The sequence below is a fragment of the Parasteatoda tepidariorum genome, chromosome 12 (genome assembly GCF_982258835.1).
Source record: "Parasteatoda tepidariorum strain Cologne lab strain chromosome 12, Ptep-v5.0, whole genome shotgun sequence".
NCBI classification, from domain to species: Eukaryota; Metazoa; Arthropoda; class Arachnida; order Araneae; family Theridiidae; genus Parasteatoda; species Parasteatoda tepidariorum.
The window spans coordinates 2,598,511-2,617,465 of NC_141766.1; the positions used below are offsets into that span (position 1 = coordinate 2,598,511).

Below are 18,955 nucleotides of genomic sequence, written 5' to 3' on the forward strand. Positions count from 1 at the left end.
TTTAAATAATGCGTTAAAAAAACTAACTACTCAAATTTGGATTCTAACAGATGTTTTATAGTTGTCTTTGGAATCATTTAATTTGTACCAATAATAAAACTTTATTCATTTTATTTCGATGAATCGTAGCAGTCCAAAAAAATCTCAATGGTTTTTGTATTTTTTCCCCCACTAGCACAACCAATTTTGTTCTGAGTTATAATTTACTAAATTCTTCTGATTATTTTTTAAATGATTAAATTCTGCTTAACTATGTTCAGGGTATTCGCGCACCTGGAAAGTCATGAAAAATCATGGAAAGTCATGAATTTCGGTATTGAACAAAATTTGTCATGTAATGTCATGATTTTTACTATTTCTTAAAAAAATCATGGAAAGTCATGGATTTAGGTCTCCGAAAAATCTAATTTTTAAAATGGTATCTCCCTCCCCCCAATTTCATCCTGTTCCAAATATCTAAATTTCTAACAAAATCACCACTCAGTCATATTTTATTTGAATATAAAATGATTTTATCATGTTCTTTAAAAATTATGGTGTTCTTTCAAAAAATGAAGGAAAAAATATCATTTCTAGAGTGAATTATCCTTTAAACTCTCTTCTGTGATTTAGGAATTTTTATTATTATTATTTTTTAATTTTATCAATTTAAAATTTTAGTTGAAGCAAACCAGTTAGTGGTGAAATTTTTTTATTCCAAAATGAACAGAAAAATCAGGAGTATTTCTTTCCTTTCTGATGAACAAGAAAAGTATCTTTAGAATATAATTCTGCAGAAAAATTTTTTTTTTGCTTTTGTATATTTTTCAGCTATTTTATTGTTTCAACTCTCTGCTTACTCTGTTTTTTAAGTTTAAAATCTATAAATATGAAGATGAAGAGTATAATAGTTTTGGTTATACCTATTTCGAATAATGTTATTATAATGCTTTTTTCTTTAAATTTATTGTTGCGTATTTGTTGGAGAAAATAGCAACTTCGTTAAGTCATGAAAAATATTGGAATTAGTCATGAATTTTGAAAATCTAAAATGTAGCAGATACCCTGTATGTTCCTACCTAATTATTGAATAAAAAATAGCCGTATTTTGATTGTTTTCATATTCTTTATATATCCATTTCACTTTTTTTACTTTTTCTAAGTAAAGTATAGGGATATATTTTTCTTTTTATTTCTCTTTCATCTTCTGTTTATTGATATGCGTGTGCGATTCAATTCCCCCACCCCTTTGTAAATCAAAGTGAAAATAAAAATATCATGCCACTCTTCTATGTTTGATTGACGACAGCTTATCAGCAAAACAATCATTCCGTGTGACACACGAGAAAATAAAACGTTTGTCCTTTCCCTCTCGACCGTAAGATCTTCAAGGTAACGAAAGACTCTCCACAAAGAGGGAGAAACACATTTCCCTCAATTTCATTTCCGCTTTTATCCTTATTCATTCTAGCTCAAATTGGCTGGAAAACCAAGCAAATTTCTTTTTTTTTATACCGGATAAACAATTATGTACCGCATGTATATGAGTTTAGTAAAAGTATTAAGATTATTCTAATAAGGATTCTAAAAATATTTTTAATTACACAGGCCTGCCTGCAATGAAAAAAATAATGTATTTTTTGGTGCAGAAATGGAAAAAAATAATAAAAATTTCCATCACGTCACATTTTCTTGAAAAATTCAATTTTTCTAGAATTTTTATGAGCAATTACCATAAAAAAAGTTTCGTTTTTGAATTTCTTGCCTGACCGACATTCTATTTTGGTTAAATCTACAAAAGTACCCTTCTATGACATCTTCCTATCACCGTCCTTCTCTCTGTTACATTATCGCTCTACCAATAGCGTCACGAAATTTTTTATCTTGGTTCGCCAACCTCTCAGGAACTCTAGCAAGCGTATTTGGGAGTCATTTTTCGGAAGTCTGCTTTTCTCTATGCGTTTCGTGAAACATGGCTTCCAGCTCGAGACATTGTGAAAATTTCATTACAAACAGAGCATTACAGACTACGTAAGCCAACTTTATCATGCGTATTTTGGCATGAAACTAGGATGCCAGGACAAATCGTAGGCTCCTCATAAAGTTTGGGTACAGTATCTTAATGATCTACGCTTATCGCTCCGAGGAAAGAAGACTGCTTTACGATTCCTATGATATGTAGGGAGCCTAAAAACCACATTGATGATTGTTATTTTTGTACCTGCCATATTCGTGTGTATAACCGGAAAAAATTAAAAGGCTAATATCTTATCCGGATTACATTCCATCGGCCATACGCCCCGCTCTTCAAGGACATGATGTTCCTGTGCCTTTTTCTCCAACTGAATTACCAGTCATCTCTTCAGACGCGGAACATCCAGATGTGATTCTTCCGGGGATTTCCGCTTTTTTTTCTTTCAGATTTTTCCATTTTTCCCGCTAATTTCCGTGGAAATGTTTTTTCTTTTTTGAACAAGAAAATATTTTATGAGGAATTTAATTTTACGCGGAGAGAAAGCATTGAAGTTCTCATTCCTCCCTCTGTAGTTTCTCTAAAAATCATTTCTTTGGGATACAACTGGTTGATCTTTATACAGGGATGAGATTTTTACGCTTTTGCCTCTCGAATTTCAGCCTTTTTATCAAAAACTCCGATTCTCTAAAAGTTGCTTTTATTTTATTTTTATAAATATCCCGCTTTTCTTTTCTTTTTTTTTTTTTTGAAAATTCAGTTGTTGAAATAAAATAATTATATTTATTTACGATTTTCAAAGATAAACAGAAAATTCAAACTACGTCCTAGCTGCTAACCCTTCCGTATTTTTACTTATTTTAGCTATTTTTTCTACTTTTACGCACAGAAAATAAGATTTTCCGTATTTTTATTCGTCCGCCGGATAGCTCGTATTTTCGCAATTCAGACCTCGTGAACCTGTTATCTGGCTTGAAAGCAAACGGAAGAAGAAAAAAAGTAGAGGTGGATTTGCGGTGAAAATATTTATCTGCTCATTCAATTAATCTTGTAAATTTTAGGCAAAAACAATACAAGCAAGTCTTTTAGAAATCCCAAGTCTTTTAATATCCCAATTCCTATTCACGCGATTTTAATATCAATCATCAATTTTCGTATTTAACTGATTTAAAAGTTGCGCATTGCGATTCTTATTTACGCTATTTGAACATCGTACATTATGATTCTTATTTACGAGATTTAAAAATCCAATATCGCGTTTTGTATTTATGCATTTTTAAAGTCGCGATTTTATTATCAAACATCGATTTTCGTATTTCCCTGATTTAAAAGTTGAACGTTGCGATTCTTATTCAGGCGATGTAAATATCGTACATTGCGATTCTTATTTACGAGATTTAAAAATCCATTATCGTGATTTGTATTTACGCGCTTTTAAAACCCTATGTAGCTATTCGTATTCACGTGAGCTTAAAATCCATTGTCGTGATTCGTTTTTGCGGTTGTAATATCAAACATCGATTTTCGTATTTATACGTGCTTTAAAAATTAGACATTGTGATTTGTGTTTGCGCGATTTAAAAACTATGCATCGTGATTCGTATTTACGTGATCTAAAAATTACGCATCATGATTTGTATTTTCGCATTTTTTTAAAATTCGATATAAAGTTTCATATTCACAAGATTTAAAAGCCTCATATCGGGATATATATATAAACTCATGTTTGTGAAAAATGCAACACCATGAAGGAATCGTCATAATTGAATGAAATTTAATACACAGTTGAGCGGTAGTGATACAAATTAATGATTAAACTTTCAAAGCAAACAAACAATAACAAGAGATCGAAATCAGTATTTTGTGTAGCCACCAAGCGCCGCAATAAGTGCTTCTACACGACGTGGCATGTAGTCAAGCAAATTTTGAATGTCTGTCCGAGGAACAGTATGCCATATTGTTTGTATGCGTACCCAAAGTTCGTCTGTAGAAGCAGCAGGACGAGGATCACGAGTGAAATGCCGACCAACGAAATCCCACACATGTTCAATCGGCGACATATCCGGGGAATACGCTGGCCAAGGAAGAAGCTGTACCTGCCGGGATGCTAGGAAGGATTGAACAGTCCTAGCAATATGAGGGCGGGCATTGTCCTGTTGAAATACAGCGCCTGGTAAGGTTTGAAGGAAAGGAACAGCTTGGGGCTTCAGAACTTCCCTGATGTACCGGTTGCTATTCAGATTACCCACAATTCGCAGCAATTGAGATCGTCCATGATATGCTATGGCACCCCAGACCATAACTCCGGGTGTTCGTCCACTGTGGCTTTCGATAATGCACTCCGGAAGGCGGCGTTCACCGGCATAACGTCTGACACGAATGCGACCATCATGGTACCACAAATTAAAGCGGGATTTGTCAGAAAACACGACATGCTGCCAATAAGCCCGCCAGTCACTATGCTGATTGGCCCATTGTAGCCGCAGGCGGCGATGGTTTAGCGTGAGGGGGATCCTGTATAAAGGAGTCCTTGCACGCAGTCTACGCTGCAGCAGACGTCTACGAATTAATGAGACACACAATGAAACACCTGTAGCTATTGACCACTGTGCCGTCAGTTGTCTAGAGGGAGCCGTACGGTCCGTCAGCGCCATGCGGATCAGGTGTCTGTCATCGCTAGCTGACGTCACATTTCGGGGTCCAATCCCGGATTTTCGAGTTGTCCGACACTCGTCCGTCTACTGCTTCACAACACACATCACTTCGCTGCTGTTACGCTGCACACGAGCGGCTACTACACGATAAGGCAATCCAGCTTCACGAAGGTCGATGATTTTCCCCCGTTCAAACTCCGTAAACTGTTGAAGTCTCGCTCTCTTTCATCGAAGAGGCATAAGTAACGACTAAGCTAACGTTTACCACTAGCAGATAGCCACCAATAACCATACACGCCTCGCTACAGCCGTCTATTTATTCGGATCCATCCGCCGTTCAGAGGGAGCTGCTCAGCATACGCATGCGTTACGGGTCTGAAATTCTAATCATTTGCATATCATGCTCCACTTTGCATTTCCTGAAAATTTCAGCTCACTCGCGTAAGTCCTTCATGGTGTTGCAATTTTCACAAACATGAGTTTATATATATATATATATATATATATATATATATATATATATATATATATATATATATATATATATATATATATATATATATATATATATATATATATATATATATATATATATATATATATATATATATATATATATATATATATATATATATATATATATATATATATATCTGCCTACTCTCATCCCTGAGAAGTTCAAGGCTCTGATATCGAATATAAGTCATCTGACACTGGTTCACCTCAGCCCTTTTCTTAGGTTGAACTAAATGATCTGACTAGAGATCTGGGCCTTTCGAAAAAGAAAGTTGAATAATTGTTAGTCTGCAGACTGAAGGAAAAAAACATAGCGGCCAAAGGAACATCTTTTCATTGGTACAGGAATCCAGAAAAAGAATCTATTAAGTACTTTGATGAAGAGGAGAACTTGGTCTATTGTTCTGATGTTCCTGGATTGATGAGCAAGTTTAAAGTCATCTACGATAAAGATGAGTGGAGGCTGTTTATTGATTCTAAAAAAAGCGTCAAAGCTGTTATTCTTCATCATGGGAGCCAGTATGCATTTGTACCAGTTAGACACTCGGTATGTATAAACGAATGCTACGAAAACCTGGCTCTCGTCTTGGACAAAATAAAATATATCGACCACAGTTGGACCATTTCCAATGTTATGAAAGTTATATCCATGTTTCTTGTTTAACATGGTGGATTTACAAAGTTCTCATGTTTCATTGGTGAGTGGGACAGCCATGACGAGACTCAACATTGGGTCAAAAAAGAATGGCCGAAAAGACAAAATCTTGACCCAGGCTCCAAGAATGTAATTCGAAACAGCTTAGTTGATCCAAAAAAAGTATACCCTTTCTAAATATAAAATTAGCTGTTCGTCAAGGCTGTTCCAAAAGATGGCAATTGTTTCAAATACATGTGGAAAAAGTTACCAGGTTTATCCCAAGCTAAATTAAAAGAGGTAATCTTTGTTGGTCCAGATGTCTGCAAACTCATCGAGGATAAAGATTTTAAGATTAACATGACAACAACGAAAAAATAACCTTGGGTTGCCAACGAAAAAATAACCATCTAAAATAATAAGATGTCGACAGTAAATTTCTGGATAACTACGAAGATCCTGACTGTAAAGCAGTTGTAATGGAAATGCTGGTCAAATTTAAGACTTTGGACTGCTCCATGAGTGTCAAAATGCATTTCCTTCACTCACACGTGGACTTTCCCCCCGAAAATGTAGGAGCAATCAGCGAAGCACAAGATGAAATGTTCCGTCAAGCTATCAAAGATACAGAGCGCAAATATCAAGGAAGACGGGACAAGAACATGCCCACCAACTACTCTTAGATGTTAACTTGAGATAGGTCTAAGATTAAGCAAAAAAGAAGATCATCAAAAATAAGTTTCAGAGGAAAACGAGTATGTACTTATGTAGAAACTGTTTTGTTTTTTGTTTCAAAGTTTCATGTACACAAGGACAATATTTGCTATTCTTGGTCAATTGTCAATTTTACGTAAGTTACCTGTAAATTATAATGGTATGATGGTGATTTCCTTCTAGAAACTGATGTAAAAAGTTTAAACTCAACGAACTTATTGTTTTTCTCTCGACCAGAGTTAACTTGTCCGATCTAGCAACAGTATTTTTCATTCATTTTAATCTATAAAAACTTAGCCAGTCGCTCAAAATATAGTTTACCATCACGAGATTCAATTTTACATAGATTGAAATGAATAAAGACGACAGTTACCAGATAGTACATGCACAATTGCTTGAGAAAATCCTTTTCCAAATAGGATTTTAGTGAAAATATCGATATCGATTTTATGTAGAAACTGTTTTGTTTTTTGTTTCAAAGTTTCATGTACACAAGGACAATATTTGCTATTCTTGGTCAATTGTCAATTTTACGTAAGTTACCTGTAAATTATAATGGTATGATGGTGATTTCCTTCTAGAAACTGATGTAAAAAGTTTAAACTCAACGAACTTATTGTTTTTCTCTCGACCAGAGTTAACTTGTCCGATCTAGCAACAGTATTTTTCATTCATTTTAATCTATAAAAACTTAGCCAGTCGCTCAAAATATAAACTGCTGTTTGTAGAAAATGCAACACCATGAAAGAATCATCAGAATCAAATGAAATTTAATGCAGAAACGACTTGTACTGATACAAATAAATGATGAAATTTTCAAAACAAAAGAAACAAATTAAGCGTCCGAAATCAGTATTTGGTGCAGCCACCACGCGCTGCAATAAGTGCTGCTATACGACGTGGCATGGAGTCAAACAGATGTTGAATATCTGCTTGAGGAAGAGAATTCCATATCGCTTGTATGCGCAACCAAAGTTCGTCTTTGGAAACTGCAGGACGCGGATCACGAGTGAGACGCCGACCAACCATATCCCACACGTGCTCAATAGGCGACATATCTGGCGAATAAGCAGGCCAAGGAAGAAGTTGCATGCGTTGTGCTGAACAGAAGTCTCTAACAGTCCGCGCAACATGTGGGCGTGCATTATCCTGCTGAAAGATAGCTCCAGGGATGCCTTGAAGGAAAGGAACGACTTCGGGCTGTAGCACTTCACGGACGTATCTGTTGCTATTGAGATTACCCTCAATTCGTATCAAATTGGATCGTCCATGATACGAAATCGCACCCCAGACCATAACTCCGGGTGTTCGACCACTATGTCGTTCAATAATACACTCAGGAAGGCAGCGTTGACCGGCATAACGTCTAACACGAACACGGCCATCATGGGTCCACAAATTGAAGCGTGATTCATCTGAAAAGACAACTTGGTGCCAATCAGCTCGCCAGTCTCTGTGCTCAAGAGCCCACTGCCGACGCAGCCGTCGATGATCCGCCGTGAGGGGAATCCTGTATAATGGCACCCTTGCACGCAATCCACGGCGCAGCAGACGACGACGAATTGACGAAGCCGACAATTGTACACCTGTAGCAGTAGACCAATGTGCTGCCAGCTGCCTGGAGGAAGCTGTGCGATCATTCACCGCCATGCGGAGTAGGTGTCGATCATCGCGCTCTGACGTCACCTTCTGTCGTCCAGTGCCTGTTTTTCGAGTTGTTCGGTGCTCGTCGGTCCACTGCTTCCAAACTCGCATCACTGTGGAACTGTTCCGCTGCATACGAGCTGCTATTGCGCGATAGGAAAATCCTCCTTCTCGATGGCCGATTATCCTCCCTCGTTCAAACTCCGTAAGTTGCTTGAATTTCTTATTCTTCCGTCGTGGAGGCATACTCAGGTCTCACTAAACGTTTGCCACTAACAAATAATCATAGACTATTTTCAACGTCCCGCTACAGCACTTTATTTATACGCTTTCAGCATCAATTCAGAGGGCGCTGCGCGCGCCACGCACGCGCGATGGCTCTGAAACTTTATTAATTTGCATAATATCCTATAATTGACATTTGCTGCGAATTTCATTTGATTCTGATGATTCCTTCATGGTGTTGCATTTTCTACAAACAGCAGTTTAGTTTACCATCACGAGATTCAATTTTACATAGATTGAAATGAATAAAGACGACAGTTACCAGATAGTACATGCACAATTGCTTGAGAAAATCCTTTTCCAAATAGGATTTTAGTGAAAATATCGATATCGATTTTACAAAAAATCCTGATGTGATGATGGAAAATGAAGGTCATTTTCGGAATCAGGGCATCAAATAACATATAAATCAATAAAAACTTCTCTTGTATTTTTCAAAAACTTCAATTTTGCAGGCTTGTGTTATTTACATGTAAAATTTTCTTAAGCAATTACTTTTATGTTCAATAATAGAATCTGTCATTTTCCAGCTTTAATTGCATTATTATAGTTGATTCAGTTGCTTCATTAGGAGCTGTTCCATTATTTATGGATAAATGGGGTTAGTAGTGTTCTAATTTTTGTGAAGGTTTTATTATTTTCAAAAAATATATCTTTTTTAATTGCAATAATCTTTTTAGGTATTGATGTTTTGTATAGTGGATCACAAAAAATTTTGAGTGCACCACCTGGAATTTCTCCTATTTGCTTCAACACTAAGGCAGTGTAAGTATAAAAGAACATCCTAGTTTCATGCTTAATGTTTCTGTCTTTTTTTCTTCTTTTTTTTATTGAGCAGTAGTGTATGCAATAATTTTTCAAAGAAGGGGATAAAAATTGGCACTGTTTCTAGAAAATCATACTCATATATATATTACAAAGGTCAAAATTATCTTAAAAATTTAGGACACTGTCTTTTCTGAAATTTAAGAAGGGGACATAGATGCTTCATTATTTGTCTACTGCTAAAAGAATTGATATACCTATGAATACAATATGATTCACTTTCTTTCTATGACATAAAATCTTTCAATTTAGAATTCAGTGTATCACCTATCTTAATGTGACTGTTGGAACTGAATTTTGGCCACTACTTTTTAATTTTTGGATCGAGTTTGGTGGAGGCTCAAGTTGTCCTTTTAACTAGGAAACTTTTCCATTATTAACTCCCACCATAGCAGGAGTACCATCTTTAGTTATGCTAATGCATTTATCCATATTAAGTGCAGCATAGCTGCACAATTCAGTCAAACTCAGAAGAAGTTTGCTTCGAGTTTTTTGACCTTTCATTGGATAAACACCAAGAAGTTATTTATTAATGGGAAATTGATCATCAATTCCTTGAATATACACCAGTAGTTGGACCACTGATGTACTTTGTGTTTATCAACAGCAAGAGAAAAAAAAAGCGGAGAATTAGAAGTAATAGTGTATAAAATTTTAAACGTAAAAACATTAATCAATTTAGCTGGGCACCTGACTTCGCTTGGCCATATAGAAGGAGTAAATGAAAATAAGGGCTTTAGAAAAATCTTTAATTTGAAACCAATGCGCACAAAATCTAGAGAAAGACCCGATGAGAGTTGGTTAATTGATGTATCAAAAGATCTAATTATACTTAAAATTTAAAATTGGAAATCTAAGACTAAGAACAGAAAGGTTAGAAGCAACATTGTTTAGCAAGCCTAGGTCCACTGCAGGCTGTAGTGCTATAAAAGGAAGAATTTAATACAGAACTTTATGGCATTGTGCACAAGCCGCATTTACAGCATTGTGCACAAGCCGTCTTTACTTCCCTCATAAGTTGGTAACCATTCGTCTGAAGCAGGGTGGGTTACGGGGATCAAACCTTCACATGACAGTTCAGTGCCTTAACCACTTAGTCATTAACCTTTATGTTTCTTCTTTGTTTTTATCTTTGGGAATATAACATAGAAGAAGGATCATTTTTATATGTAATATTTTAAAAAGGGTATGTTGTTATTTGTTATTTTATAAAAAGTTTTTGATGAACAATATAAGTACCTTCATTTTATTGATAGAAAAAAAATGAAGTCAAGGAAAACTCCTATATCATCCTTCTATATGGATGCTTTATTATTAGGAAATTATTGGAATTGTGATGGAGACCCCGTGAAGTGAGTAAGGTTTCTGTCATTTCTGAATTAGTAGTAAATATTCAGTCAAACCTTCAAGGGACCCACTATATCCGTACTTCAAACAATTTTAACTAATTTTTCCGAACTGCTCCCTTTTATTACACATTTTTTAAATTAATGGCAAATAGAAAGAAATACAAAAATGATTAAAAGACAGTAAATATGTAGTAACAAAAATGTGTTATTTCTCTTCGGCTTTCGTGCAAAAATTTAGGGATGAGAAGCAAACAAGAATAAATGCTTATGGCTACATTCCACTCAATAGATGGTTTTAAAAATCGGTATATTTATTTTATGTAGAAATTTCAAAATTACCAAAAAAAGGACCGAAAAATCTTCTTTTGGTTCCACACACAAATAATATTATATATGCACAGGAGCGAACATTTTGACTCTATAAATAGCTAGGTTTGATTTAACCTTGGTATGATGGTCCATTATGGATTCTACTTAAATATTCTATTCTTATTTCTTTAAGAAAATGTTTGATTTTTGACCTTCCTATGTTTGCTTGGAATGGTAGTTTTTTCTTCTTCTGAGAATTATCATTGTTCAAAAAACATTTTAAAATTAAGCATTTTTTTATGTGTGCTTTATAATGGACCTCTCTTGGTAATTTGTTTGAAAATTTTTCTTAAATTTTATTATCTGTTTTTTTACTTGAATTATTTCTTTTCACTGTTACAGAGGTGCCAACTTTCTAAACTGGCTATCAGTAATCAAAAGTACAATGACACAAAGATATATACAAGTAGCATTTATAAAAATCAACTTATCAAAAATTTTTGGTGTATATACCACTTAATTTTTATATAGGTATATAATATGATTAAAATGCACGAATTTTTTATTAAATATAAAAAGTAACACTTAGATAGAGGTACTAAATTTAAAATTACAACACTGAAATTCCGTGCATGGGTTAAGCACGATTTGATTTAAATTAATTATTTTTATTTAAATTGTATTTCATTTGAAGAATTTTTTACAAATGTATTAAATTCAACATACTTGTAATTACTTTATATTTCTTTAAAATAAGCAATCGATTAAAATTATTTCCAAATTAAAGATATACTTGTTAAATGTATCAGAAATTTAATTAATGGAATAAAAGAAAACTAACAATTCTCTCTAACATAACTTAGTCAATGAAACTGGCCAAAGAAAAAAAAAACATTCTGAAGATTTATGGTGAAGAAATAGGAATAAGCTTACAAAATAAAACTTAAAAGCTTAAGAAATAAAATTGTAGCAGATAATTTCACCTCTTTTAAAAGTCATTGACTTTTCATTATAAGATAGTACAGAATTGCATACTCTTTAATATAATTATATCAAGAAAGATGAATTTAAAAAAAAAAAACTAATTTATCTGAAATTTTTCTTTAATTGAAAAGTAACTGAAAAATTCATGAATCAGAATATCATTTTGCAAAAAATGAATCTGAAGTAGGATCTTAAAAAATATGTGAAAATCCACAGCAAAAACTGCTGATTAACAAAACCGCACTCATTTAAGAAGAAATTGCCAGTAATCAAGAGTAATGAGGAACCTGCATGCTTTTTTTTTTGCGTTTTAAAATTAAACATCATGCCATTTTACAAAGATAGACACCAATTTCAGACCGGGGCGATCACTTGTTATTTTGTTATTAATAGTTAAAATCCCTCAATTAGCCCTGCCCCCTAAATCACTGCTAGGTTTCCCATCCGCTCTGATGATGTCATGATATAGTACAACCATGACTCCCATCATGTTTTGAAACGGCAAAAGCATATGCCGTGCCGAGTATAAATTCTGAAAAATGGCTCCAAGCAAAACTACAAGTGTTGCATTGTACCATGTGCAATATTTCTACGTTAAACAAGCCAAATAAATTATTTTTTAGTGTACCAAAAGGAGAAAAAAAGACAAATTTGGTGCAAAGCTATCAAACGCGATGGAAAAAGAACTCGCAAATTGTCTGCAACTACTGCATTATACTGTTGCTAAGACCATTTTACAGTAACTTAATTATAATTTAATTGTATAAGATTGCTTTTCTGATTGATAAACTTCTCTGAATGAATAATTCATTATATTGAATTAAAATGTTTATGAAATGCTGTTCAAATCAGTTCTTTCTTTCTTTTTTTCCTTCTTTTTTTAATTCTTTAAAATGAAAGGATTTTATTCTTACAGTGGTGAACTGGTTTTTTTTTAAGTTAAAAAATAATTTTATCTAGAAGAAAAAATTATCAGAGTTAAAATAAAAAATGATAGGGGTATAGCATTATTTACATTTCTTCCAAAAAAAAAAATTTTTTTTTTTAAATTTTATTTACCTAAAAGCTTATAATTCCAGGTCATATACCATTCATTCCATTCCCTCTAATTGAGATCAACTCATTAAATAAAAACTTTCGAAACAGTTCAGACTTTTATACATAGAAAAATATAAATAAAAATGAATCAGTATAAATAAAGAAAAATGAATTTATTTCAAAAGTTATTTAAAAAAAAGTAGTTTCGACATTTATTTTTTCATCCTTAAATTTTATTTCATTATGCTGAAAGGTGCCCGCGAAAAGTTTCTCAAGGGGGAGGATGCAACTGATATCCACTACATATATATTTAAACTATATATATGATATAAACATGAAAGAAAAACAATTTTTTAAAAATGCAATTCAAATTAAAATGCCTTTGAAATACTTTTCTCGATAGGAAGCTTTGGTTTAACTCCTCCCGTTCGCTGAGTTAATATACTTTGACGTCATAAGCAAACCCCGTCTCGTTTTGTGTCACGTGATGTTAGTTTCGTTTTGGGCTGACTTTAAGTTAATTTTTTTAAAATTCGGGTCAGTTTTTTAAATTCTGAATTGATTTTAGAGAGTTTTAAGATACAGACTACCCTTATGAAAAAATAGAGGTATAAACGAGGTATATTTTAAAGGTATAAATGAAGTTGTTATTTAAATACGTCGTTAAGGTTGAAAAGGGTGCAAATGAATACCTCAAAATCAACCTCAAATATACCTTAAATATACCTCCAGAGGTATATATGTTTCAACCTGAGATGTTTAATTTTACATCTGTGGAGAGGTAGATATTTACTACTTTAAAGTGTTTCATTTTCAACCTTAGGCTATTATATCAGCCTGAAGTATATTTTTTTACACTTGTGGAAGTATTTATTCAACAACCTAAGGTGTGTCATTTTACACTTCAGATTATTATAAATCAACCTCAGGTGTATTTTGTTCGACTTCAGGTAATTATTTTTCAACCTCAGGTATCTAATTTTATGCTTGTAGAGGTATATATTTTTCATCCTATGGTGCGTCATTTTACACTTAAGGTTATTATAAATCAACTTCAGGTGTATTTTGTTCTACCTCAGGTAATTATTTTTCAACCTCAGGTATATAATTTAATGCTGTAGAGATATATATTTATCAACCAGTGGTGTGTCGTTTTACACTTCTGGTTGTTATAAATCAACCTCAGGTGTATTTTATTCTACCTCAGGTAATTATTTTTCAACCTCAGGTATCTAATTTTATGCTTGTAGAGGTATATATTTTTCAACCTATGGTGTGTCATTTTACACTTCAGGTTATTATAAATCAACTTCAGGTGTATTTTGTTCTACCTCAGGTAATTATTTTTCAACCTCAGGTATATAATTTTTGCTTGTAGAGGTATATATTTTTCAACCTAAGGTATGCCATTTTACAGTTCCAGTTGTTATAAATCAACCTGAAGTGTATTTTCAACACTTGGAAAGGTTATTTTTTATTAACGCCATGTGTTCCATGCTCTACCTTAAGTTATTATTTCGTAACCTCAAGTTAATATTTTTGTATTTTTAGAAGCATTAATATATCAGCCAAAGATTCGACATTTTGCACTTCAGGCTTATGTAGCTCAACCTAAATTTTTTTAGCACTTACGAAGGTGAGGTGTTATACGGACCACCTAGTTTATTAATTTTTAGACTCACTATATAAAAAATATAATATATGTAAAGATATTATATATATTATATGAAGAATAATTTATATCATTACATTTTTTTCACTAGTAGAGATCATTTATCAACCTGAAGTTTTTAATATTGAACCTTCGGCAGTAATTGCTTCTTTTGTTAAGCTATATAAGAAAGTTTCAAATGCATAATTCTTCTATAATTTTAATAGATTGAATTAAATCATCTTAAAATAACACTTATCCAAATTCTGCAGTTAGTAAAAATTATTTATGGGAACTCATACTCGTATTTTTAGAAGATAGTTGTCTAAAGTGCTTGAATTTTTAAAGAAATAAAACTACAAATTTAAGTAATTAGTCAGCTGAAATTCAAATTACTTTTATTTAAAACTAAAATTTCATTTTTTTTTTTTACAAACCAACAAAATTATTTTAAATACTGTTTCCGTCTACATGTTGAAACTTTTAATTATTGGAACCTAAAAGAAAAAAAAAATACGAATTAGTAAGAAAGTTATATTTACAATAATAGTGGCTGGTTTTGAAATATTAAAATATTAGAAATTGTTTTTTTATGATTTAAATTAACTGGATGAAATTAATTTTCTTTTTCAGATAAATAGTATTACTCTTCTGCCATTTCAATTCAATCCTCGTAGCTAAAAAGCATGATAGGTGTTGTGCGATAGCTTGCAGGGTGTATAAAATCATACTTGGACAACGTGGACTGTAAAGAATTTATTTTGCGGGTGCGCTGATAGCGCTGCGGAGATGCAAAAACCGAGCGTGTATGCTCTTTGGTTGTTTTACATTAACTGACTCTTGGCTGAGAACAATGACGCCAAGAAGCCAACAAGGAAGTAACTTTTTTCTAATTAATGTAGGTGGCGCTACTATTACTACATTCATACCGGGCCACCTTGAAACATAGTTTCAAAATTTGCACATAAATTGACAAAAAACAAAATTAAACTATACACATCTAATAAAAAGATAATTATAAAAAACTAATGCAACATACATAAAATTGAAATATATATAATTATAAACAGATGTATAGATTCCTTGGTATAAACCGGATAACTATAACACAAAACAAAAAGAAAAGTAAAAGTCTAAAATAAAATAAAGAAAGTTAATCAGTCAATAGGTAAAACTGACAGTTTGTGAATGGGTCTTTTATAAGTTCCAGTCTCAGTTTTGACACTGACCACTCTTACCTTAGCATCAGCACTAGGAAAAACTTCTTGTATACGCCCTAATTTCCACTTCAAAGGTGAAATATTGTCCTCTTTAATGAGAACTAAATCGTTAATTTTCAAATTAGGCTGTTCTCGCAACCATTTGGGGCGCTGCTGTAAGCTGGAAATATACTCGTTAACCCATCTTTTCCAAAAATTCTGGAAAAGTTTTTGAGTCAACTGCCAACGTTTTAATGGGGATATGTTTTCGCTTAGAAGGTTCTCTTCTGGTATAGAGGAAAGAGCGGTTCCCACAAGAAAATGTCCTGGGGTAAGTGCTGAGAGCTCAGCGGGATCGTCCGATACTGAACACAAAGGACGAGAGTTCAAGCAGGATTCAATTTGTGCAGTAAGAGTTAAAAACTCTTCAAGGGTAAATTTATGATCACCTATTGTTCTTTTCAAATGCGATTTTGCGGATTTCACAGCAGCTTCCCAAATTCCTCCAAAGTGAGGTGCTGAAGGTGGGTTAAAGTGCCATTTAATTTGCTCATCGGCAAAATACTGATGGATGGATTCTTCTTTTTGAAGAGATTTAGCTACTCGATTAATTTCCTTATTTGCAGCAACAAAATTTGAACCACAGTCTGAAAATAATTCATTTGGTTTTCCTCTTCGCGCAACAAATCTTTTTAGAGCTGCAATAAATGATTCAGCGGTTAAATTTCCAACAACTTCGATGTGCACCGCCTTTGTCGCGAAACACACAAATATACAAATGTACATTTTAACTGATCTAACTCCACGTCCAGAACGCGGTTTCACAAAAAATGGACCTGCATAATCCAGACCAGTCATGGAAAATACTCTAGAAGGCGTTACTCTTGAAGGTGGTAATTGAGCCATTATCTGTGTCGCGGTTCTTCCTTTTAATCGAAAGCATTTTATGCATTTCCAGATTTGCTTTTTTATAACTGATCTAGCATTTACTATCCAAAATTCTTTGCGAATAACTGATAATAGTAAAAGTGCTCCAGCATGCAAGAAGGATTCATGATAATGAATTATAATTAGATTAGTTAAGTGATGTTTTTTCGGTAGGAGAATAGGATGTTTTCTTTCATTCGATAATTGTGTATTTTCTAACCTACCGCCAACACGGATAAGACCCTCTTCATCCAAAAACGGATTCAAGGAGAGGATCTTACTACTCGAAGAAATTGGTTTGCTATTTTTTAGCTGGTGATATTCGTTTGGAAATTCTTGTTTTTGGACTATTTTGACCAAAACGTTTCTAGCTAGTTTTATCTCACTACTAGTTAAATAACCATTTATGCGATTGTTCGGAGATTTACAGTTCATTATGAAGCGGAGACACCAAGCTATAACTCTTTTTAACTTAACGTATGATGAAACATTGTAAATGATCGGAAAGTCAATAGGAGTTGTTTCAATCAAGCACGATGTCTTTTTGCGTTCTTCTTTGAGAGCGTCTGTTGAGAGAGGGATTTCCTCCAAATGCGATATTTCACCACTTTTCATCCAAGACGGACCCGACCACCACAAGTCTGATGAGGAAAGTTCTTGAGGATTCAAGCCACGGGAAATGAGATCTGCGGGATTGTTATGAGTGGAAATATGTCTCCACTGGTAGTTCTCAGTCAAGGTTTGGATCTTGGAGACTCGGTTTCCAACAAAGGTTTTAAGCTGGTGGGCTGGCGTTTTAATCCATGCAAGTGCGATGGTTGAGTCTGTATGCAAAATGACTTCGTCAATGTCCATTTTAAGAGAATTATAAACCGTTCTTACAAGTTGAGAAAGAAGTAAGCAAGCTGATAGTTCTAAACGTGGTATAGAAATTACTTTAATGGGTGCAACACGAGATTTGCTTGCAATAATATGGCAAGTGTTTGATTCAGCTAGGCCTGGGCAATACATGTAAACCACAGCTCCATACGCTAATTCCGAGGCATCAGCGTAACCCATTAAAACAGTTTTTGTGAAAAAGTCAGTTAAAATGTATCTATTAATGCGAATAGTTTCTATATGTTGCATAGAAGATGCAAAATTAAGCCACTGACCTGCGATTTGTGGTGGAAGGGGATCTTCCCACGACAGTTTATGTACCCACAATTTTTGGAGAAACATCTTTGCTTTCGTGATGACAGGTTGCAAAAAGCCTAATGGGTCATACAGTCTTGCTATAAAACTCAGCACTTCACGCTTAGTGAATTTGGTGGTCATTTCTGGGATGGATACTTTAAACGTAAATTGATCTTCAATTGAATTCCACCTTACACCCAAAGTTTCGACGCTCGCATCAACTTCTGAAGCAAAATCATGCTCTGCTGGGTCACCTACAGGTAAACTGTTCCTTAACTCCCTTGAATTAGAGTTCCACTTATGAAGAGACATTCCACAAGTTGCTAGAATATCATTCAGCTGTTGTTGCACTTTCTGAGCACCTTCTAAACTTTGAGCACCTGAAACGATATCGTCCATATAAATATCTTCCAAAAGAACTAATGATGCCAGTGGAAATCGTAATTCATCTTTAGCCAACTGCTTGAGAGTTCTGATTGCGAGAAATGGAGCGCAAGCAGTTCCGTAAGTGACTGTCTTGAGTCTGAATGTTACAGGTTTTGCGTACTCTGAATCTTTCCAAACAATTCTTAGAAGATCAAGCTGCGATGGATCTATTTTGATTTGTCGAAACATCTTTTGGATGTCTGCCGTGAAAGCATATTTATGTTTACGAAATCGAGTCATGATTTCGAAAATGTCCTCGACCACGTCCCCCTTCAAAATGACATCATTCAAGCTCACACCCGTTGAGGTACTTGATGAAGCGTTGAACACAACACGTAACTTAGTGGTTGCCTTCTCTGGACGATAAACACCGTGATGTGGGAGGTAATAGGTAATTTGATTACCGGAATTGCTTTCATTATCATCATATTTTTCCATATGATTCATGTCTAAGTACTCCTGCATAAATGATTTGTATAAATCTTGCATTTCTTGATTTCTGGATAATCTTTTCCATAGTTGATTCAGACGTCGCAAAGCTAAGTCTTTGGATTCTCCTAAACGCTCAACGTCCTTAACTGGCATCTGTACGATGAATCGTCCATGCTCATCTCTGCGATAAGTATTCTGAAAATGTGATTCACAATACTTTTCTTCTTCACTCTGAATTTT

General features: G+C 34.0%; 1 protein-coding gene across 3 annotated transcripts in view; it reads left to right on the plus strand.

The window, feature by feature from the left end:
• Window positions 1-18,955, plus strand: part of Agxt (Alanine-glyoxylate aminotransferase) — a 98,599-nt gene that overhangs the window by 40,989 nt on the left and 38,655 nt on the right. For all 3 annotated transcript variants that reach the window (XM_087155975.1, XM_087155977.1, XM_087155976.1), the window contains 3 exons: window positions 8,929-8,999; window positions 9,079-9,163; window positions 10,480-10,575. In XM_087155975.1, the coding sequence (XP_087012101.1) occupies window positions 8,929-8,999; window positions 9,079-9,163; window positions 10,480-10,575 (252 nt within the window). The remainder of the gene's footprint in view (window positions 1-8,928; window positions 9,000-9,078; window positions 9,164-10,479; window positions 10,576-18,955) is intronic.